Source organism: Mustela erminea, chromosome 21, assembly GCF_009829155.1.
Source record: "Mustela erminea isolate mMusErm1 chromosome 21, mMusErm1.Pri, whole genome shotgun sequence".
Taxonomy (NCBI): domain Eukaryota; kingdom Metazoa; phylum Chordata; class Mammalia; order Carnivora; family Mustelidae; genus Mustela; species Mustela erminea.
The window spans coordinates 37,175,171-37,199,749 of NC_045634.1; the positions used below are offsets into that span (position 1 = coordinate 37,175,171).

A 24,579-nucleotide genomic window follows, 5' to 3' on the forward strand; every position below is an offset into this window, starting at 1 on the left:
TTTAGTGCAGAAGATGAAATTGTCCTACAGCTGAGGGCATAGTGGGGGGTCTCCGGAGCCCCCTGCACTCGCTTGCCCCTCCACGACATCCATTTCCAGCTGCATGTGCATGCGGACTCTCTTTGAGTCAGAGTGGGATGGGGATGGGCCAGTTTGACTGCACACTGTCCATGGAGGTATCAGGAACATGGTCATTCTGTGAAAGGTAACGCCTTGGGTGCCGTTGCACGTTGCGAGTCCCAAACAAGGGTCCTGATGGCTGAGCAAACTTCCCTCACCAACTTGAGTTCATGAACCATTTTTTGTCATACTTAGTGGTTAGCTAATTTGACGTTCCATGTTTCTGTTATGTCTTCACCACACTGATCAAATGATGCAGAAAATAATACCATCTCTATGTGTTTCTAGCTAGAACATGTGGCTCCAATCTGCGTGGACCCAGTGGCGTCATTACGTCCCCTAACTACCCGGTGCAGTATGAGGACAATGCTCACTGTGTGTGGGTCATCACCACGACAGACCCGGACAAGGTAAGGCTCTCGGCTTCCACCCCTGCGAAGCTGATGCCATCAATACTCCAGCTCAGATGGCTGTTTGCGACACAAAGATACACAGATGTCATGCACCCTCACTGTTCGCTGTTCGAACAGAAAAGCTCACGCTGCATTTGTGTAGATAGATCCACATTTATCAGAAAGCCCGTGCAGGATCAGATACAAAGTGAGTGTCCTTCATTTGGTTGCCTCCCACCGATCTGGAGGGTCTGTGCTCTCCCCCCGCCAAGCTTTGCTGAGATATAATTGACATAAGATTGTTTCATTGTAGGGTGTATAATGTAATTATATATATATGTGTGCATGTATACACACACACGTATGTAGCAAAATAGTTAACGTATATCATCTTACGTAATTATAGTTTTTTTATTATTATGGTAAGAACTTTTAAGATCTGTTCTCTTGGCAAGTCTGGAGGATACGGTATGGTGACTGTGAAGGAAATGGACTCGGGAGAATCAAGAATGGGTTTGGGGGTACCTGGGTGGCGCAGTCGTTAAGTGTCTGCCTTCGGCTCAGGTCATGATCCTGGGGTCCTGGAATCGAGCTCCACATTGGGCTTCCTGCTCGGCGGGAAGCCTGCTTCTCCCTCTCCCACTCCTCCTGCTATGTTCCCTCTCTTGCTGTGTCTCTCTCTATCAAATAAATAATAAAAAATATCTTAAAAAAAAAAAAAAAGAATGGGTTTGGAGGTGGTGGTGAAGCCCTTACCTGAATGAGCATGTGTTCAGCCCTTCTGGGCACACGCTACCCTGCATCAGATTGTTCCTGTCTGGAATAGTATAGGTTCTCCATACTCTGAACTTGGGAAGGGTCCTCAAGAACCAGTGTTTTTGTTTTTTGTTTTTGTTTTGTTTTCTTATGGGAAGAGATAATGGGTTTGGTTTTGGGCATAAAGAGAGTGAGGAGCCTGCTGTATATTCATTCAAGTGGACATAACTGGTAGATGTAAATTTGGAATTCAGAAGTGTGTTGTACGCTGCTGAGATCTGGGATGTGCATGAGGTCCTGCAGAGAAGCCACGCAGAGTCAAGAGAGTCATGCTGATGGCGTGTTTTCCTCCCCGTGTCAGTTGGAGGGTGGAGTGGGCTTCCACTGTAAGGAATGGTGGGATTTTTGCCATTCTATGTGTCAGGTAAAGAACTTCAAAGTACTGAAGGCCTTTGTGTGGAAGAAACAGTGAACCCATGGTGTTCTGATAGGATAGGCAGGGACGCCAAGCTAAATCGTCAGGAAACTTGATTAAAACCCTTCCAGTATTTTCAGAATTCATTTAAACCCAGATCACAGATGAATAATCATGAATACTTTTATCCTACAGATATACCTATATATCTGAGTTTCTATCCTTCCCATACATACTGGAATAATCAAAATCCCTATCTAAAAGGAAGCTTCCGATTGTCTAAACACCATTTACCTGACAGGCACGAGACCGAGATCCCCGGGATGTAAACTACGCGTTAAAGATTTCACAGCTGTTTTGCTCCTACCGAGGATGAGGACCTGGGTGTCTTTTCACTGCCCTGTGATGACCTTTCATTAGCTCTTCTCTCTGGGAGGAGGGTCACTTATGTCTGCACCTCCGTATTCCATTATCACCGTGAGGGGTGCCATATGGAAATGAAATCATAGGTTATTCAGTGTCTCAATATGATGTTTTTGGCTGTAGGTATTAGAAGAAGTTTTTAAGAAGCATTATTTCACATAAGAAAACGGCAGAGCCAGTGAGATTGCAGGTTTAATTTAGGAGCTCAGAAACGTTGTTGATGATTCCGGTATTTCCTCCTCTGTATCTAGGGGGGTAACCCTACTTGTTTCTTCTCTGGGAGGGTAGTGGGTAGTGGGTAGTGCCCACCCTACCCCCCCTCAGGTCACAAGATGGCTGTGACATAATCATGGTCAATGAAGAGATGAGGCTTATCTTTCTCAAAAATAGAAGAAGTTTTTTCTAGAATGTCCTAGCCGACTTCTCTCCAGACTTCTCTCTTCTCTAAATCAAACACCCATGCTCCAGCTCCCAGGGAGCCTGAGGAAAGAACTCTCTGGAAGCCAGAAGGTTGTGGTAATGGGTGTGCCTACCACAGGCACACAAGCATAATGTCAAAGAGGTTTTTGTTATCATCAGATTCATATTTTGTTTATGATGCACTTTAGATCCCATTATTTTCCTGTTTTAGCAGACTCCAGTAGCCTAAAAATTGGTTAAAATGCTTGAAGTGTGTTCTTTGACATTTTGAATTTGATTTTTCAACTTGGCCCAACTCTAAAAAAAAAAATCAGTAAAATAATGAATGTATGCCATTTAGATGGACACATGTTTCTCATTTTAGAAGTTTCACGTTTCTGTCTCATCTTTGCTTACATTTACATGGACATTTCTCATGATTTCATACAGATTTTGTTGGTTCTGGACACTCAGCAATGAATACATTAAATTTCGGGAATCTTGGGTTACATTGCTTCCTTTAATTCTTTGTCTTTTTTCCCTTTATTTTGGTGAAATGTTCAGAGAAGAAACAAGACATTGCAGGTTGATGCTCTCATGCACACCAGTACTCTCTACTAGAACACCACTTAGACACCTGAAGGCATCTCAATTAAGCAGAATTACCATCCAAATTAAGAAGCAGTCATTGACATTAAGTATAATTAGGCTTAATTTGATTCCTTGGGAGACATTCCAAATAAGGGGGTTTCCCGACTAAGCACATGGTGATGAAGGTGTATTACACATTGAGCATAAGAGAGAAGGCATCCAGACAATGACTCTTGCTAGAAGCATGAATGCTGAGTTCTAGATGAGGAGTGATGATCTGCCTCAATCTGTATGTTTGACTTGATCTACAAACTTTTAGGAAATACAATAGGATAGAAACCTGAAATCAATTCCCAGAGTCAGTCGGAGTTTATGTAGTAAGCTCATCTTGGATGAAACCTTGATTCTCTCCATGATTAGAGATGCTTCTGGTCTCATTCTTTGCTTTGACTCTTACACAATCAAGTGACGTGTCCATGTGTACGAAGCATTAATATAAGCTCGTTTGTACGAGATAATGACCAAAGAAAGCTGGGTCATGAATATCACAATTTGTCATATTGTGGAATGTCAACTTGAAAAGAATACTAGAAATCTATTCATTCACACACACACACACACACACACAATTGTTCTTAATTATATCAATATATTCTGCATTATTATTGAATGCATGATACATATAAATATTATACATACTCTAACAGATCATATATTAAATAATAAATTAATTGTAACTAATAATTGTTAAACATATATATGATGTGTGTGTGTACAGTATATAGATATATATTAGGAGAAATTACTATGCAGTATGTTCTAGGTAGAAAGTTAAAGAATATTTCCCCAGGGAGTCTTGCTGTTGCCATGGGTTGAGCATGGGTTGAGCTCTTGGTTTCAGCTCAGGTCCTGATCGCAGTGTCCCTGGCTCAGGGCAGTGTCTCTGGCTCAGGGCTGGGCACGGAGTCTGCTTAAGATTCTCCCTCCCTCCCCTTCTGTCCCTCTCCCTGCTCAGTCGCTTGCTCTCTCTCTCTCTGTCATACAAATAAATAGATCTCAAAAAAAAAAAAATCCTCAAGAAGTCCCAATTTAGTGGAGAAGCAGATTTCTGAACCCCCAGGTGTAGTAATCGTTCCTGCCGTACGCGTCTAGTAGAGGGTCAATAAAAATTAATTCAGCAATTAGATATTTGTTAAATTATTTCATCATATATACTTTCAATAACTCAGCTTTCTCAGGTAAAACTTGCAATAACTTGTATGACCCAATTCTTGAAGAGGTGATATATAGTTCATCCATTACAGATTAGAGGAATTATTAGCAGATGCTCTGAAAAGTTCATCCACGTGGTTTCCATTGGGAAGATTAAACACCGACCACTTTCGCTAGAGTCCATACATGGAATGCGAGTGTACGTCTGTATCTTCATATGTATACGCAGAGATATATTTATATTTCAAATGCATTCTGTGGTGACGTAATTTCAGTACCTAATTTTAGTTTGAGCTCCTTAGAGAGTATTTTTGTTGATGTCAAACTCTGAGAATTTCAAAGATTTTACGCATTTGCATTTTGTCTGTTCAGGCTGCTATGACAAAAGACCAGAGATGGGTACCTTATAAACAAAGAAATCTATTTCTCACCGTTACAGAGGGTGCAAGTCGGCAGTCCAGGTGCCAGCTTGGTTAGATCCTGGGGAACGCCCTTGCGAAGAGCCGGGTATCAGCACGAAGCACCTAGAACATCTTCTGGCAAATGCTCAGTCCCTCCCCTCTTCTTCCTCCCTGTCCCCTCCTTCCCGCTTCCTCCCTCTTACTGTCCCCTCCTCCTCCTCCTCTTCTTCATCACAGCTATTCATGACTGCATTTAAAAAGACATCATTCAGATCCTGAAAGATAGCTAGGTAAAGGTTTGCATGTCATGGTAATGACTGGGGGTCAGGAAACAGGGGGATAAAGTGGCGCTGCCGTGTGTACTCTTGGAGACATCACTATGCCAAGAGTCAGGTGCACAGATTTGAAGGACACGTGACTGGAAGCAGGAAACATCCGGACTTTGTGATAATTATGGAGGATGATATGAGGCTACGTCAGGACAGTGGTGTCAGGATTGGAGAACAGAAGATGAATTTGAGAGGTATTTAGGGAATAGGTAACTAGTTACAGCAATTATACATTTACACCTTTGATTCAAGGAACAAGTCTTACTATCTAAAATCATTTTTTAAAAGTTGGTTTAAATTTATCGCTTGTAAGAAAGTACAGCTCTCTATCAGATCCCTTTCTGGGGAAGGAGAATGAACTTTGTTTACTTGGGAGATTTTTCACATAATTTGAAATAACAAATTTATGCAGGTTTAAAGTCATTCATTTGCATTCAGATAATTTTAAAGTTAAGGCAAAACTAAATATTACATGTAATAGTTTATGGCTTTGAAATGGAATTTGAATAAATTCAGTAGGTGATATTTACCCATTAGGGATTTCCAGATTGGTAGAGAGACATCTAGAGGCATGACTCCTGGTGGTGACAGTGTCCTGAGTAACTCCATCCTTTCTGTCACAGGCCTCTTTCCCATCCAGAGTCATGATGTGCTCTGTTTAATGGCCCCGTCCTTGTCTTCTGGGTCACTGAACACCTCTGCAGAAAGTCCGGTTGCACGCCAGCCTCCTTCCTGGCACACAGCGTGCCCCTTAGTGCCTGCTGGCCATCATCACGTTCTGACTCGCTGTTTCATCCCTGTCCACTCTCAGTATGTCGTGTCACTGTGGCTGCTCCTCCATTGCCAACGCCGTCCCCCTTACCACTGTTTCGTATTTGTACCTTGTTCACGAATTGAGTTTGTCTCCTGAGACTCTTTCCTTCTCGAGTCTCTGTGCATTCCTTCCTGGCATCCTTTCTTTCCTGCCACAGGGAAGCCTACACCCCTTCTTCCCACTAACCGGATTTTCTCTCAACACCCCAAGTACTGCCTTCTTAGAGCAAGTGCAGCTGTTTTTATCATCTCTTCTTGGTGCTCCAGAATAAAACAGGAAACAAGGTCTGCACTGTGGATTCACTTGCATCTTAAGCCAAAACATGAATTACACACACACTTCTGTCCACGCGTATATGTACTGATACACACACACGCGCGATGGAGACAGCATTTTTAGAATGACTTACCTGTCAGTAAGTAATGTGCAGACCACAGTAGGAAGATTTAAAAAAAAGAAAGAAAGAAAGAAAGAAGGAATAGACAAAATCCAGTAAGAGTTCACTTGATGTGAGTGAATGAAGATCTAGGCTAAAATGGTGCTTATTTATGGCAGTGGAGAAGCGTGTGATACCCAGGAAGCACTGCTGTGAGAAAAGTCCACAGACTACTGAGGGATTTTTGGTGGTGGTGTTGTTTTAACACAAAAGTGGCTTTACAAGAGGACACGTCAATAATTGTATGTCCAGAATTTGCTCGTAAGAATGAATCTAGTCCTTATGGCAGAAAGGCAGAAGTTTTCTATTTCTGTTTTGTTTTCTATGAGGGGTGTGTGTGTGTGTGTGTGTGTGTGTGTGTGTGTATTTTATGAGAAAAGGAGGCAGAAATAACTAGTTTTCCTTTCCCACTTAGGTTGACATATTTTAGAAGTGGTCTTCTTTTTTTCTTTTGCCTTTTAATATTTACTAAGGACTCTGCATCTAAACACATCTCCTTTCGCATTTTCTTCTTTTCAGTGCTTTTCTTGTTTACGCACATTAATGATTACACGTGTAGCAAAAGCAATACAACACTTATTCACTCAGTGTGTTTTTGGGTCACACACTGTTGATAGTTGCCAAAGACTGGCAAACAGCAGCTGAGATCTCTGCTTGCTTGGAGATCCCATGTCAGAAGAAAGATGAGAAAACCAGGCAAGAAGCCATTAGCCTGATAAAGTCAAATAAAGGAGGCTCACAGCAAAACGTCCTTTTGCAGGGATGCTAGGCCCATGATGGTCACTGATTTCCCCCTAAGTGCACCTTGAGAGAAATTCACTGTTTCCTGAGGCCCCTGCAAGCCAACAGAAGTCTCTAGGGAGTTGTTGCCACCATCTTCCAGCTCGTTTCTCTTTTCTCTGGCCTTTCTTTACTTCCTTTTCATCGCCGATTCACCTTAAGAGACAATTCTAATTTTATGATCGTCTCTCCCCAGATACATGATTCCAGAGTCTTGCAGGACAGTGGCATGGTGGGAGAGAACCAGATGCGTTACTTAAAGCCCCAGGCTCCAGCCTTTGTCCATTTCCTGGCCGTGTGCTTTTGGAAAAACCTAAAATCTCTCTATCAGTTTCCTCATTTGCCAATAATCTTAATAATAGTGATAATATTGAACCTGATGGTGTTTCTGTGTTTATCAGATGAATGACCATGTATGGGAACGCCTCGAAGTTATTAATGTTACCGCTACTATTAGAGGATCACCTCTTAGCCCTTCTTCTTAGCTCCGTTGCTTCAAGCACTGTCTTCTCTGATGAGAGTGATGCGTACATCAGCTTACCTAAGCACCGTGCCGGAAGTCCAGACGGTCCCAGGGCGTTTTTGGGGCAGCCTCGCAGTCCTTAAAGTGGACAGATAGAGAGCACATTGGTTCTTTCTACCTTACCAATCTGCTTCCCCTCCAACAGCCTTTCTCTGAGTCCCTCATACTGTCGTGATATCCACACAGTGACCTTGATTCTGGACTCTTTTCCTCCTCTGCCTCCTCTATTGAGCATTTTTCCTTCACCCCTAAGTCTGGACTCACTCTCCCTTTTCCATTTGCCAGTGTTCTAGCGACCGGGTACTCTAGGTCAGCGTCTTTGCTTAGCGCGTGGTGTGGCGGCCGTGAGAGGGCTCCGCTGCTCGCCGCGTCCCGCTCTCCGTCTTCCTCACGGATCTTCCACAGCTAATGGGGGATCTTCAAAAACTGAACATGTACATAAATGTGCATTTGATAAAACAAATACGGGGTTTCTATTTCACAAAGTCAAAGGACACAGATAACTGGAAAGCAAAAAGCGAAGGAACTAAACATTTCAGTCCCCAGGATGTTCAGTGCTGACTGTTGCTGTGTACTTTTTTAAGACTTTTGCATCTATGTTTCTACCCACAGATACATACACAAGGACATGGTTTTCCTTTATTGCCTTCCTTCCTCCTCCTCATTGTGGTTCTTAATGGCACCTTTTAATTTTAAATATTACGCCACAATTTTACAGATTGCTTTGTTACTCTGTAACATACTGCATATGTATGTGTATATGTAATGCATATACATAATATACAATACGTATCCAGATATAACTCGCTTTTAGTAGATGCAAAGTGTATACATCTCCAGATATTACTTACAGTTTTTAATGGGTACAGTGTTCCACCAGCCTCTTCTTTTCAACAGGTGTCCACACTGTCCCGCTCTCCATAGTCGTCAACGATGCTTCCACAGACATCTTTATGTTCGCTCTCTTAGCAGCCCTTTCGGCAGGCTCAAGTCCTTGAGTTAGAATTAGAGTAATAATTTACACACATTCATAATTTTGATACTTATTGCTCAAATATGTATCTTGAGCTGAAATTGTGTTCATGGGAGCTCCCACCACAGTGCCTCGACGCCCGCAATTCTACAGCAGTGAGGACAGAGGTGAAATACGAGTCTGTTCTTCTTTAGCATTAAACCCTCAGCAATTCTCTATGGTCCGTGGGGAAAGGTCCTTTTCACAACATCTATCTTTCATGGCCGGGGACCCGACACCGTTCCACTCTTGTTTTGCCACTTGGCTTCTGCAAGCTTATTTCCCCAGCCATGCTGCTAAACTTGCAGTTCTTGGAAGAATGGCTCTGCTGTGTGCTTGTGTGTCCTGTCAGACTCCCTGAACTAAGACAGCATATCACCTGTATCAGGGTGAAAATGTGTGGTATTACTGAATGATCGAAGCCATATTCATCATCGGATTCATGGCAGAAATTCTATATTTTCTTGCAAACCAACAAACTAGTTAATGGGTTGACCATAGGATTTACTAATTGAACCAAAACTCTTTTAAAGAGTGATGTATTAATAATTAAGCTGGAAACAGCCAAAACCTATAATTATCCTGGTAAATCAGGATGTATATTACTCTCTGAGGGGGCAAAGGGAAAAAGAACCACAAGTAGGTAAAGCTCTATTTTAATTTACTATCTGAAGTTGTAAAAGATTACCTCCATACTCCAAGCCGTTCTTGGAGCATCTGACCATGCCTTTCAACAGAAGTAGGAGAAATGGTCAAATCTTTCAAAATATAGGGAAAATTCCCCAAACAGTCAGAGCTTTGTATGACCAGTTCCTAACTTGCAGAAATCTAGAATTAAACATTGCTTCTTATTTTTAAGTGTTTTTGTTTGTTTATTTTTTAATGGTAAAAATGTGAAAGTACATCTTAGAAATCTTAAATTTGAATGAAATAACTTACTTAAATTTTCTTTTGCAAGCAAGCCTATGTATATGTCATCTTTGAATTTCCATTCTTGCACAGCGGATGGCCAATTGTGAGACCCAATAAATGATTTTGATTAAATAGCTGTAATAATGACCAAACATTTATTGTTTTATATCGCTGGGGAGGCAGAGAAGTTTGTGCTATGACTGAAGTTTTGTTTTGTTTAATATTATATAGCTATTTCCAGGTCACAAGTCCCACAAGTGTACACATTATATGGGTCCTAAAAATAGCTAAATATATTGTACTAATAAGTTTCCAGATAAAACACTATTTTCATCAGAATGTCACACACACAGCACAGAAGGTTCATTTGTCATTATTAAGCTCGGTTGTGGTTCATATTTTCCAGCAGCAGGCTTTCCCATCGCCCGAGGCTCGGCACTAGTCGGTCTGTATTTGTGACCGTCGCTTAGTGGCTCTCACAGATGTGCAGACTTACAAAGAGAATATTCCAAATGCTCTGTGTCCTGCTGGTCTTCACAATCCTCTAAGTGATGGTTGGACCCATGTATTTGAAAGACGGTGTTAATGACCTGGCCGTTGTTTTTCTGGGTTTCCGATGACGCATGAAGTGTGTTGATAGCTGTCAATGGTGCCAAGTAGGACCCTGGCAGTGGGGAGGAGTAGGGCAGCTCACCGATGGGCACCCTGTGGCCATCTCCCCACAGTCAGATGCTGAGCAGCTGCCCTTGAAACAATACATCTCTGAGGTGGTACAGGAATGTGGAGTCCCTCCCGCCTTTGAAGGTGCTTACATGGGAGAAATGCAAATTATTATCATTTTCTTAACATGAAACAGCAAGCACCCCCATGTCTTCCTTGAAGTCAGTGAAGTGATTTTGAACTTACTTGAAATAGGGATTGTTTTGCTGTTGAGAGAAAGGCTTGTGTTTCGTATGACACGTTTTGCTGAAAGACTGAAGCCGGTAGATGATCTCACAGGATCACTTCTGAATCCTAACATGATGAACCAAAGTGTTCCTAATTAAATATTTCATGTTTATAATGTCCACGGAGGGCATTTATGATTCTAAATAGCTCCAATGTCTTGTGCTGTCAAGTGTTGCGAGGAGTCTTATGCAATGAGCACATATATGGAAAAATAAAGATTTTAAAATATCTAGAGCATCACTCTTTTAGCTACATTCCTATCTGATGTCATCTACCCTTGGTCAGAATTAAAATTACCAGTTTTAGTACCCTCCCATGAACACTGGGAGAAAATGACCCTTCGAATATTTGCTTTATGGAAGCAGTTTTAATACTGCTTGAGTATCATAATTAATATCACTGACTTGCAGAGCCCTGTATAGATACAATGATTAAAATGCTCAACTACATTTATTTCATGTACCAATGTCTGAAACCAAACTTAAGCATCTTTATATACGTACATTTGCATATATATAAGCATATGTATTTAAATAATTAAATGAATGAAAAAGGAAAATAAAATTAAAATTATGATTGACACATATTTGAAAAAAACCTCATATTTGAATTAAAAGTCCTCAGAAGCTAGCATATATATAGATAAATATATATTTAAAATTTATATGGAAAATGAGTTTATCTTGATGCAGGATTCCAGAAGATGAGCAACAAATATGTAAAATTTTCAATGAAGGAAGCTTTTTAAAAAAATTTATTTATTTTCAGCATAGCAGTATCATTATTTTTGTACCACACCCTGTGCTCCATGCAATCTGTGCCCTCTATAATACCCACCACCTGGTACCCCAACCTCCCACCCCCCGCCCCCTCAAAACCCCCAGATTGTTTTTCAGAGTCCATAGTCTCTCATGGTTCGCCTCCCCTTCCAATTTCCCCCAACTCCCTTCTCCACTCTAAGTCCCCATGTCCTCCATGCTATTTGTTATGCTCCACAAATAAGTGAAACCATATGATAATTGACTCTCTCTGCTTGACTTATTTCACTCAGAATAATCTCTTCCAGTCCCGTCCATGTTGCTACAGAAGTTGGGTACTCGTCCTTTCTGATGGAGGCATAATACTCCATAGTGTATATGGACCACATCTTCCTTATCCATTCGTCCGTTGAAGGGCATCTTGGTTCTTTCCACAGTTTGGCGACCGTGGCCATTGCTGCTATAAACATTGGGGTACAGATGGCCCTTCTTTTCACTACGTCTGTATCTTTGGGGTAAATACCCAGTAGTGCAGTTGCAGGGTACAGTGGAAAAAAGACAGTCTCTTTAATAAATGGTGCTGGGAAAACTGCATGAGTAGAAAACTGCTATATGTGGAAGAATGAAACTTGACCATTCTCTTCTACCGTACACAAAGATAAACTCAAAATGGATAAAAGACCTCAACGTGAGACAAGAATCCATCAGAATCCTAGAGGAGAACATAGGCAGTAATCTTTTGATTCAGCCACAACAACTTCTTTCAAGATATGTCTCCAAAGGCACAGGAAACAAAAGCCAAAATAAACTTTTGGGACTTCATCAAAATTAAAAGCTTCTGCACAGCAAAGGAAACAGTCAAGAAAACAAAGAGGCATCCCACGGAATGGGAGAAGATATTTGCAAATGACAGTACACACAAAAGGTTGATATCCAGGATCTACAAAGAACTCCTCAAACTCAACACACACAAAACAGATAATCATATCAAACAATGGGCAGAAGATATGGACAGACACTTCTCCAATGAAGACATACAAATGGCTATCAGACACATGAAAAAATGTTCATCATCACTAACCCTCAGCGAGATTCAAATTAAAACCACATTGAGGTATCACCTTACACCAGTTAGAATGGCCAAAATCAGCAAGACAGGAAACAACATGTGTTGGAGAGGATGTGGAGAAAGGGGAACCCTCTCACACTGTTGGTGGGAATGCAAGTTGGTGCAGCCTCTTTGGAGAACAGTGTGGAGATTCCTCAAGAAATTAAAAATAGAACTTCCCTATGACACAGCTTCATTTTAGAATAAAGTTGCTATAACTTGTCATGGCAGAATTGAACTGAAAATGAAATTTATTATAACAAATTCAACAATCATAAAGTCAACATATTAATGTTATATAGCTAACATTTGTTTATCCACAGTTATAGTATGCATTTCTACAGTTTTTTTTATTCCTGTTTTATTGAGGTATATTTGACAAAAAAAATTATATAGTTTTAAGGCATAAAATGTGATGTTTTGATATAGGTAAACATTGTGATTACCATAATCAAGATGAGTGACATGTTTATCCTCTCATATAGTTACCTTTTCTTTTAAATGAAGTTAATTGAGTTATCTTAATTATGAGAGCAAATAAGATCTACCCTTTTGGCAAATTTCAAGTGTACAATACAGTATCATTACTATAGTCACAGTGCTAGACATTTGATCTCCAGAATTCTTCATCTTGATTAATAAAAAATTATTTTTTTCTCCATTCCCTTCACCTCATGTGCCTTTCTTCTCTTCAGACATTTCCTTTCATTGTTCTTCTGTAATAAAATATCATTCTCATTTCTGCCTTAAGTTGCAGTTCTCCTGAAGATTTCTTCTTGCCTATCCTCTTTCTGTATTGTCTGTAGTCTGTGAAAACCACTGACCTAGATGGCAATGAGATACAGTGTAAAGAATTCATCATATAACCCTTAAGAACACACACATACACATTATATCATTCTGAATTATAAATGTGTATTTCAGTTCTTTTTGAAAAATAAAATAAAACACAGAGAAAGTATATGTCATCCAAATTCTCACATTTAAGATATGAACAAATTAAATTCTACTCTCTGCCCCAAATCTGCCTTTCTGTAATTATATAAATATAGGTATTTGATTATTCATGTATCTATATGTGTGCACAATTGTGGAGATATATCTATATATATCTATCTATATACATACACACAAACATATATGTACACACATATGTATGTATCTTACATGTATATATGTATTTTTATATACACACGTATTATTAATGTCCTGCAATCCTTTGCTTATTTTCACTTCATAAAACATGGACACCTCCCTAGATCTATTTATTTATATGTCTACTTCACCCACATTAAGGTCTTCAGGATGTCCGTGCAGGTGTGGGTGTACTAAAACTCGTTCAGTCATCCCAGGTTAATAGATATTCCAGTTCTTTCCAAAATGCTGTCTCATAAGCAGTGCTGCAGTGGCCATCATTACGACAGTTACGGGTCCTAAAGTCTGGTGTAAGTGGTGACTACTCCAAGTCTGTATCAGTCAGTCCTGCCTTCCCATTAGCTTCCTCTGGTCTTGGTTGCCATATATCCTCCCTCTGTCCTGTTGTCGTTTTTGAGGCATCTAGTGTCTCTGATAAGTTCTCATAATAGTAAAGAAACGAAGGCACTGAGCAGATATAAGATTAGATTATGGATCAGCTATCCATGTCACATTTTTTGTGTTTTATAAAGTGGTTTATCCGAAGAGGCAATGAACGACCTCCCAAATTATTATAAAAATCCCTGAAAGTTACTCGTATACTCGTATTTCGGCAAGTTTGTGGCGATGGTGTATGCCTGTGGATCTGAGTCTGCTGTGTGAGTGCAGAGCCTCTTTAAGTATGTCCTCACGTATCCATAAATGAAGATCCCGTTGCGTTCAGTCTGACCTTACACTAACTGATGAAAGGCACTCAGAGTAGTTTTGTTTTGTTTTTTCCTTCCCATAATTTATTGGTTGGTTGGTTCATTGGTTGGCTGGTTGTCTCGTTGGTTTTAGGAGTCATATATATCTATTACTAGAATACATTCAATTCTTCAGTGTCAGTCTTTGACATCACTTCAAGTCAGGGCTTCCTGGGTAACTCATTCAGTTAAGCATCTCACTCTTGAATTTGGCTCAGGTCATGGTCTCAGAGTTGTGAGACTGAACACCGTGCCTACATAGGGGTCTGTGATCAGTGGGGAGTCTTTGACACTTTCTCTCTCTCTCTCCTTCTTCCCTTCCCCAGTGCTCTCTTTCTCTCTCAAATAAATAAATAAATCTAAAAGACATCACTTCACATTACAGATGGTAAATGGAATGTCTACAACATGAGGTAGACTTCCGGAATAAGAACGCTCTTCTGTGCGGCCTTCAACACAGTATACATCTTCCACCTCCACTAACTTCAAGAAATGACAATCATTCATTTCCATTGAAATAAGTAATTTTTTATAATTTGTTAGTTGCAAATAAAATTGGTTTTAAAAATTCATAAAAAACATTCCATTCTTGTGTGTCGGTGTATGAGGTGGAATCCGTTTCATGCATGTTACACTCCTATGGAGCAAAAGTACAGATGACTTAGATCGTCTGATGCTCTAGGTCATTGGGCACCCGTGGATTGTCTGAGTAGAGTCTGTGCACGTAAATATTCTCGCATCAGAATAGATCTATCTGTAGGTGTGCGTCGGCTCTGAGTCCTCTTAACTTATGAAAATGCCTTATGCTTGGTATCCACGTATCTCCCCACTTCCTTTTGTTGTGTTGAGGTTAAACTGCTTCTGAGGATGTTTGCAGCCTACGTAGAGAAGTTTTATGATGGACAAAGGGAAGTTGCCACAGTTGCCACAGTTCAGAAGGATCTTTGTAATGAACTGCCTGAAACTGCTTTTTCTAAAAAGACATTTTAGAGGGCGCCGGGGGAGCTCAGTCAGTTAAGCATCTGGCTCTTGGTTTGGGGTCAGGTGTAGATCTCATGGGTTGTGGGATCAAGTCCCTATGTCAGGCTCCCTGCTCTGCAGGGAATCTGCTGCAAGGTTCTCTCCCTCTACCCTTCCCCATGGCTCATGTTTGCTCTCTCTCTCAAATAAGTAAATACATCTTATAAAAAATAAATAGACATTTTGAAGAATCCCTTAATTTGGTATATACTACTTGGTTCAAAACGTAGTGGAGATACAAGTTTCTTGAATTCAAAAATAGGCAAAAACTGCAAGTCTGTGGGCTGATTTCAGTTCTCAAGCTTTGTGTCAAGACTTTTTTTTTTTTTTTAAGTTTCCAATAATTCTCTGTCCTTCCTTCCAAACGCTAATGCTGTTCTCCCAAGGGATAGCCCTGCCTTCCCTCCGGAAACCGCACCTCTGTTTCTCGGAGGTTTGAAAGGATGCCACTGTGCTCATAAGGCTCCTCTTTCCATAACTGCTTATGATTGCTTCCCCATTCCTCCCAGCACTTCAGAATACGGGTCCACAAAATTCCCATCCTTGTCTTCAGACCTTTGCCATGAGCCGTCTTCCTCATTCTAAGCTTGGGCTGTCACTGTCACTGTGGGATTAGGGAAGGCTTCTGTTCCAGCAGTGGCTAGCCTCACCATTAAGGATCAGAAGCCAAGTCCGGGTTTGGGGAAGCAAGATGGCATGAGGTACCTGCATCACAGTACGCATGTTCATGCGGCGGACAGTCTTCTGTCCGAGCTGGCCGTGGGCTTGAGCATAGAGGGCGTGTGATGCCCTAGAGTGAGTAATTCTTGTCATCAGTCCCATCTATTCACAGTTCACAAGCCACAGTGTAGTTTAATATCCAACTGATCTATGAATAGCAAAATATATCATCGAAAAAACCCTTTTTATACCTTTATGAAACAAATCTGCAAAAGGATTTACAATACAGAGGTCATGATAGGAAGCTCCGCATCCTGTAAAGTCTGCTGTGTTCTCCCAGGCTCCCGGAGGGCGGTTCTGTCATTTCAGGGAGTGCGCCCAGGACTGCGTGCCCACTGTGTCTCCCCGCAGCTTGCAGCCAATCAGCTTTCAGATGCATTGAACTTTACAGATTCTAATATGTGTTTTGACTCAAAATATATACTCATCCTTTCAGATTTCCAAGTATCTCAAGGATGGGAGCGGGTGAGAGACGCTGTAATACAGCAAGTGCCGGAAGGTATCTGCTAATATTGCTTGAAAAATTAGCTGGCTTTAGAAAAAGAAATAAATTATGTTCACTATTTCACCGAATCCTTACATATTCTATGTCGTAGGTTCTATTATTAATGTTTTTTCTTAAAGCTGAGTCACAAAGACTTAAAGTGTCCCTCTTCAACCGCTCTCCAACGCTGCCTCAGCTCGAGAAGCAGAGTGAGACGGGTGCTGACCTGACACCCAGGCTTGTTGGGACAGACAGGTGGCTGGAGCATTCTGGGACACAGGTCTCGTTTTGTTCACATTGAGGAGTGAGTAGTGGTGTAAGGAGGGAGTCGGGGGTGCGATGCTGCACTCCCTTCTAACAAAGAAAGCAGATTTGCGACATCTGCGCACATAATGTGTGTTCCTGTTTCTCTGTTTATTTGCTCCTCGATTATGTACGACGGTCCTGGAGTGTCCGCATGTCAGCTCTCTAGGGCCTAGGGTCACAGCATGCTCAGGGCAGGTGCTAAGAGGTGCCACAAACAGCAAACAAACAAGTAAATGACCCCAAAACCGGAGCAGAGGGATAGAAGTTGCTGTGGTCAAGGTCATGGACGTTAGGTGTGATGTGCTGATGGGCCTGCAGGCGGGACTGTCCTGAGCTGAGCCCAGGGAGATGTGGGGGTGGGGGAGCAGAGACGGGAGGTTAGTGTAGGCAAAGTCAGGGCCCTGTGGTGGGGGATTTGGGCCTGACTGAGGAGGAACAGAAAGGCCGGTGTGGCCGGAATGAGCATGAGGGCCGAAGTGCTGAGTGGCCAGATTTTGGACCCATTTTATGGAAGAGACAGAAGAAGATTTGCTGGTGATTGAGTTTGCGCAGAACAAAATGTGACCCCAGGCTTTGGGCCTGAGCAGCCGGGGTCAGTCGTGCTCCTCACCGTCTCCCTGGAGCCTTCCTTCCCGTTCTCTTTCTCCCAGGCTCTTACCCGGAATCTTTCCAGTCACCCATGAGGAAAGTTATAGCGAAATGTAAGAATGTGAGCATTTACGTATTATCAGGAGCACGTGTATCAACTCCCTCTACCCACCTGGAAGAAATACACTCATTTCCTGCTCGCCTACTTTCGGGGGATGCCCTTGCCCCCGTATTTATGTGCTCGGTCCACATTTATTATACTTCCATGACATGTCGGACCCGGGTACAGCAAGGCCTGGCTCCTGCCGTCAGAGACCGCAGGACCTAGAACAGGGGTTATCAAACCTTTCCCCCTCAAGGTGACATAATATACCTTGTAGGCTCTGCAGGCCAGGCTGTCTCTGCCATGTTTGCGTTGCATTTCTCCCACAGCTTTAAAGAATAAAGAAACCATTGCTGTGGAGGCCAGACGGGACCTGGCACAGCGGATCTGGCGTGTGGACTGCAGCCTGCAGACCTGTGGTCTAGAGGGGAAGCGGACACGTCGGCAGACATCGCCGCCATGTGCAGGCTGTGGTGGGCGGCCCGCAGAGGGAGGAGCAGGGGAGGGTACCGGCACATCACATCTCTCCCAGAAGGCTGAGGCAGCACGGGTTCGGGACACGGGGTCAGGGCCACAAGAGCAGATATTCAAGACAGGACATAGGCTGGACCATGCAGGAATGTGGCCCAGTGATCACGGGCTCGGTGCTCCCGGGAGGGAGGCACTCGCCGGAGCCCCCTGGGCCAGGCCGTGGAACACAAGCCTGCCCTCCTAGCAGGAGCGGCCTTCACTCTGAAGGTCAGGAGCTGGAAGGGCATGCTGAGCCTGCACACACCTGCACCAGGCTCGTGTCCGAACGTCACGTTCGTGCTCACGGGGTGGAGAGTCGGGAAGGGCGGGCGCGCGGTGCGAGGGACGGTGACGTGGCTCAGGCAGCCTTTCTTGGTCTCTCCCGGGACGAGAGCTAGAGGCGACGTCCAGCTGCAGGACCCCGGTGCCACGCCGCCCCCCGACTGCGCCCGGGTGGAGGTGCGCCGGTGACGGCAGGTGTCAGCGGCTCACCGTCGCACGGGCCACTGGCTCGGTGCGTCCCTCCGTCCCCGCCAGCGTCGTGCCCTGCTCCTGAGGGGCCGCCCGCTGGACAAAGAGTGTGAAACCGTTTTCCTCCTTTTCCTCAATCGCTCCATTTATTTATTTATAATTCTGTAACATAAACTACTTTTATTATTTATTTAGTTATTTATTTTCACATACCTTTTTCCAATAGACCACAGTCCTATCGCAAATTTCTTCTGTAAGGGATGCTAACAAGACATGGTATGTGACCCTATAGCCTTTGGCACAGTCATTTTCTGTTTTTTTAAGAGAAAAAAAACAAAAAGAAATGACTTTTTGTCCAACTCTATAAAAGAAAATGAACAAGAGTTTTGTTTACATTTCTTGAACTTAATTTTTTCTTTTATTATTATTTTAAATATTAGGTATTGTAAACCTATAAGAAAAACATAATATATTTCTGTTAAATAACTTGTTTAAGACAAAATAGAATTTTTTCTTTCTTTCAGCAAGATAGGCTCAGTGAGTTTGACTTAAATAAAGGTAGTAAATATATTTAAGTTAAATTATATTAATCACAAACTCAAGGTCATTAATCATGTGAAATACTGAAGTTGCTATCTAAACCGTAAATCAGTAAGAATAGAAATGGAGCCTAAAGTACAATTTAATACAAGATTAAAAAAAATTTTCCCACTGCATGATATAATCAGACACAAATATATGCGTAACAATTGAAAAATATTATCTGCAACTGTTGGCCTCTTGCTTTCTTATAAATCTATACATACCTAAGAAGTAGGACCTTTATAAGTACAAACAAAATTAAATATATCTCTTCTGTATGAAAATTGTGCTTTTTTGTTGCACAGTATTATGTTCTCAGTTTAGAACTTATCTGAGCACACGTGGATCTCATTTTTACTGAAAGGCGAGTTTCTGTGTTCAGTCCTGACCCCTGAAAACATTGCCCTCGCATGGAAGAAACTCACGTTGCAGCCACGGCCTGTCTTCTTTCTTAGGCGGAGCTGGATAATCCTCTTTCTTAGACCCCAAGAACTTGGGCAGGGGTAATGGTGCCAGACCACAGTCACTACAGTGGTCCCCTTGCCTCAAAGTCCAGCTCTGCAGCCGAACAGAAGATCCGGAGAGCGGGTTCCTCCCCCAGCTGCCCACTTCTGTGAACAGGGGAAGGTACCCCACACTTCTTCCAAGAAGTTTTGAAAAAGACAGGAGGTGTTTGATAGCTGTCCCTGTCCTAAACCCAAGCAGGCCCTGGACACAGTTCAGAATTTTCCTTTGCAACATAGTTTCTCCAATGTTCCCGTTTTCTCTTAACTTCAGTAATATTACTTAAAACCTAGTCACTTTCTCCATGGGGCTGAGGAAAGCTATTTAGCAGATTCATTTGATGAAAAATGACTGAAAATACTCATTTCTGCAGCCTTCTCATCGTCCCCGATGCTCTGTGTCTACGTGTCCACAGTCTCGCAAGATTCCGAAACTTGTCTCTGTCTTACAAAGTTAATGATTTTTTTGTAGCATTGTCCAAAAGCTTTTTACCTCGTACCTCACTGTGAACAATTAGAATGTCGTGAAAACATGAGGGTTTTGTGTGTTTGTTTTCGGTTGTTGTTTGGGTCAGCAGTGGAGGCAAATCCTCCTGTGAGGTCCACAATGGACCGGTGTCACCTGGCCAGACACTCACACTGTTTCTCCAAGATCTTTTGTTTCTGGACAGGAGAGCAAGTATTTACATACGTCTTGGTCTTGCCTTTTTAAAGCACCTACGTATCGCAGAAAATTTTTCTTAAATGTTACCACCATTTTTATTTCGGTTAGATCTTTGACTGTTTACTTTGTGGAGCTGTTTCTAGAAGGTTCTCTCCGTATCCGGGACATGCCCTCAATGTGCTGGGCGATCAGTCCAGCCCCTCACACTGCGTCCTATCTTGGAATTCTCAGTGTGTACTCACGATAATTTTTCATGCCGTGTTACTAAGGTTTTACCAAGTATTTGACTTTGCCTTCTCCGGCCAATAAATTCTGCTACTAAGTAACTTGCTTCCTGAGCCTTTCCACCAACGTGACTTTTGGCTTCACAGCAGAAACTCTACTCTGAGCTTCAGTCTCTGTGAAACAGTTGGCACCATTACACACTGAGTAGCTGTGATTTGCCGTTAAGTGTCTTCGGTTTTGCCGAAGCCAGTGCTTCGTTTGTAAGTTGCTCTCCACTTGCAGTGCGCAGTGAACAGGGCAGCTTCGATTCCTCACGCAATCCCCACGGCATGCGGCTTTCGTTCTAAAGACGAAATTCCTCTTGTGTTTCATGCCACATTAGTGCAGTGAAATGATTCAAAAGATTGTAATTCTTTATCACTAACCTTATCAGAATTGTCTCGACACCGAGAAAATTCCTCTTCTACTTCCCAGCTCATCTTCAGAAATTGCCACTTTGGTCCATCAGATGTGCGCCCGTGAAATCAGTCGTAATAAAATATAAAACTACAGGGCGTCACCCATAACTAAGATGAGCAGATAGGGAAAACAGAAAAACTTCACCGTACCATTTACCTGTCAGTCTGCACAATCCACCCTTTAAATATATGCAGCAACATCAACGTTTGATGAGGCCAGTTGGGTGATGGTGCATAAAAACTTCTTCACAATGAAATTTTTGTCTTAATAATTTATTACAAAGTGGGTCTTATTTACCTTTATGAGCCACTCAGCAGCTTGTTAAGGGGAGTTGGGGGAGGTAATTCTGGGAGAAGGGGACACCATCCATACGGCTCCCTGTTCATCAGCAGCCTCCCAGCCTCGTGGCAGAAATCAAGAATAGATTCAACCAAACGAAGACCGTCTTACTCTGCACTCGTCTGGGGTACCTGCTGGACAGGGTCACTGCTGGGTCTCTCATTCAGTGCCCGTCCCCCTGAGCAGTAGCATCATGTAGTAGGTAAAGTTCAGAACGGCGGTCTTTCCCAAAACCCCCTCCTGTGGTTGCCAATTAAGGAAACCCTGGTATTGAACAGATATGTTGGTGATTCACCTGAATGAAGTGAGAGTCAAAAGGAAGATACAGATTTGAGAGTTACTTAGGAGGTGAAACTAATAGGATGCTTCAGGGGAGCAAGGAGGGGAGATCATTTCTTTAGACCGTTCTCTGAGTGCACCTAAACGACTTTGTGAAAAGAAAATAGTTAGATGCTATGGAACATGTTTATGCTGCAGCAGAAGTACGAGGTTTCTCCTGGCATCGCCTGGCACAGAACTACTGTTTCGGCAGCCATAAAACAGAGCTCCTGCTCTGCTGCCTGGAACTAGGTTCCCCAGCCACTGATTGCAGAATCCCATCAGTCTTTTGTTTCTCAGTCTACTGTGCTCCTTAACAGCAAATAAAGCCCCTTATTCATAATAGAACACTGGTACAAATATGGAAGGTTAGGGCAAGATAATGGATTGCTCCCCGGGAGTTGAAATTCTTGAGGCATTTCCCATTAAAACTAGGGAGTGGGTTTTCCAGGAGAAACAGTGTGCAGTGTACGAAGCACTGTCGAGAATACTGCATGGTTCTAGTGTGCACAGTAAGTTGTGTGTGAATTGCAGTGCCCTGAGAGGACTAGTCCAGGAACCCAGCCAGAGCGGAGTGTCGCTTCTATGGAAAAATTAAATCCAACTTTCTAGAGGCTAATTTATGGTCGCATATTGAATCGAAAACCATTAAAATCTGAGACTATCTGTATTTTGATCAGAAAACAAGATTATCTAATAAGTAATTTTTAAAAAGTTTTATTTAAATTCAATTAACACATAATGTATTATTAGTTTCAGAGGTAGAGGTCAGTGATTCATCATCTCATAGAACACTCAGTGCTCATTCCATCATGTGCCCTCCTTAGTGTCCATCACCCCGTTACCCCATTCCCCTACCCCCTCCCATCCAGCAACCCTCAGTTTGTTTCCTGTGTTTAAGAGTCTCTCATGGTTTCTCTCCTTCTCTGATTTTGTCTTGTTTTATTTTTTCCTTTCTTCCCCTACAATCTTCTGTTTTGTTCCTTAAATTCCCCATATCAATGAGATCATATGATATTTGTCTTTCTCTGATTGCCTTATTTTGATTACCATAACACACTCTAGTTCCATCCATGTCGTTGCAAATGGCAAGATTTCATTTTTGATGGCCGAGTAGTATTCCTGTGTGTGTGTGTGTGTGTGTGTGTCTGTCTGTCTGTCTGTCTCACATCTTTATCCATTCCCTGTAGCTGACATCTAGCTCTTTCCATAGTTTGGCTATTGTGGATATTGCTGCTATAAATGTTGAGGTGCGCATGCCCCTTCAAATCACTACATTTGTATCTTTGGAGTAAATACCCAGTGGTACACTTGCTGGGTTGTAGCGTAGCTCTATTTTCAACCTTTTGTGGAACCTCCATACTGTTTTCTATAGTGTCTGCACCAGTTTGCATTCCCACCAACAGTGTAGGATGGTTCCCCTTTTTCCACATCCTCACCAACATCTGTTTTTTTTTCTTGTCTTGTTAATTTTAGCCATTCTGACTAGTGTGAGGTGGTATCTCATTGTGGTTTTGATTTGTATTTCCCTGATGATGAGTGATGTGCATTTTTTTATGTGTCCATTAGCCATTTGTATGTCTTCTACCGAGAAATGTCTGTTCACATCTTCTTCCCATTTCTTGATTGGATTATTTGTTCTTCGGGTGTTGAGTTTGATAAATTCTTTATAGATTTTGGATACTAGCCCTTTATCTGACCTGTCATTTGCAAATATCTTCTCCCATTCTGTCAGTTGTCTTTTGGTGTTGTCAGCTGTTTCCTTTGCTGCACAGAACATTTTTATCTTGGTGAAGTCCCAAAAGTTTATTTTTGCCCTTGCTTCCCTTGCCTTTGGTAATGTTTCTAGGAAGAAGCTGCTGCAGTGGTGGTCACAGAGGTTGCTGCCTGTATTCTTCTCTAGGATTTTGATGGATTCCTGTCTCACATTTAGGTCTTTCAGCCATCTTGAAACCATCTATTTTCATGTGTGGTGTAAGGAAATGGTCCAGTTTCATTTTTCTGCATGTGGCTGTCCAATTTTCCCAAGACTATTTGTTGAAGAGGCTGTCTTTTTTCCATTGGACACTCTTTCCTGCTTTGTTGAAGATTAGTTGACCATAGAGTTGAGGGTCCATATCTGGGCTCTTTATTCTGTTCCATTGATCTAAAAAACACAACACAGTGTTTGTTTTTGTGCCAGTACCATACTGTCTTGATGATGACAGCTTTGTAATAGAGCTTGAAGTCTGGAATTGTGATGCCACCAGCTTTTAATAAGCACAATTTTTTATCCGAACATATAAGACCAACTAGTTTTCTTTTCTAGGAGTATGCTTTTCTTGTTTTGGTATCAGGATAACGTTGGCCTTATAAAATATGTTTAAGAGTTTTCTCTCTTCTTTAGTTTTTTGGAAGAGTTTCATACAGATTGATGTTAATTCTTCTTTAAATGTTTGGTGAAATTCACCAGTGAAGCCATCTGGTCCTGGTCTTTTCTTTGTTGGGAGATTTTGGATTATTGATTCAGACTCCTTACTAATACCAGTCTGTTAAGACTTTCATTTCTTCCTGATTCAGTCTTGTAAGTTGTAAGATTCTGTGTATTTTTCCATTTCTTTGGGGCTTTCCAGCTTGTTACTGTATAATTGTTCATAATAATGTCTTACGATCATTTGTATTTATGTATTTTGTGGTATCAGTTGTGATTTCTCCTCTTTCATTTGTAATTTTGTTCATTATGGTTTTTTTTTTCTTTTTTCTTTTTGGTTAGCCTAGCTGTTTATCCATTCAGTTTATCTTTTCAAAGAACTGACTCCTAGTTTGGTTAATCTTTTCTATTGTTTTCCTGTCCTCTATTTAATTTATCTCTACTCTCTCAATATTTTTTATTATTTCCTTCCTCTGATGACTTTGGGCTCAGTTTGTTCTCATGGGATCTCCCTTGTATGTAACTTCCCTCCTTTCTCTTTCTGACTTTTTTTTTTAAATATTTTATTTATTTATTTGACAGAGATCACAAGTAGGCAGAGAGGCCGGCAGAGAGAGAGGGGGAAGCAGTCTCCCTGCTGAGCAGAGAGCCCGATGCGGGACTTGATC

General features: G+C 41.9%; 1 protein-coding gene across 2 annotated transcripts in view; it reads left to right on the forward strand.

Moving 5' to 3' along the window:
* The window catches only part of CSMD1 (CUB and Sushi multiple domains 1), a 1,941,062-nt gene that overhangs the window by 1,398,658 nt on the left and 517,825 nt on the right, over positions 1-24,579 (forward strand). For both annotated transcript variants that reach the window (XM_032328946.1, XM_032328947.1), the window contains one exon: positions 409-530. In XM_032328946.1, coding sequence (XP_032184837.1) covers positions 409-530 — 122 coding nt within the window. The remainder of the gene's footprint in view (positions 1-408; positions 531-24,579) is intronic.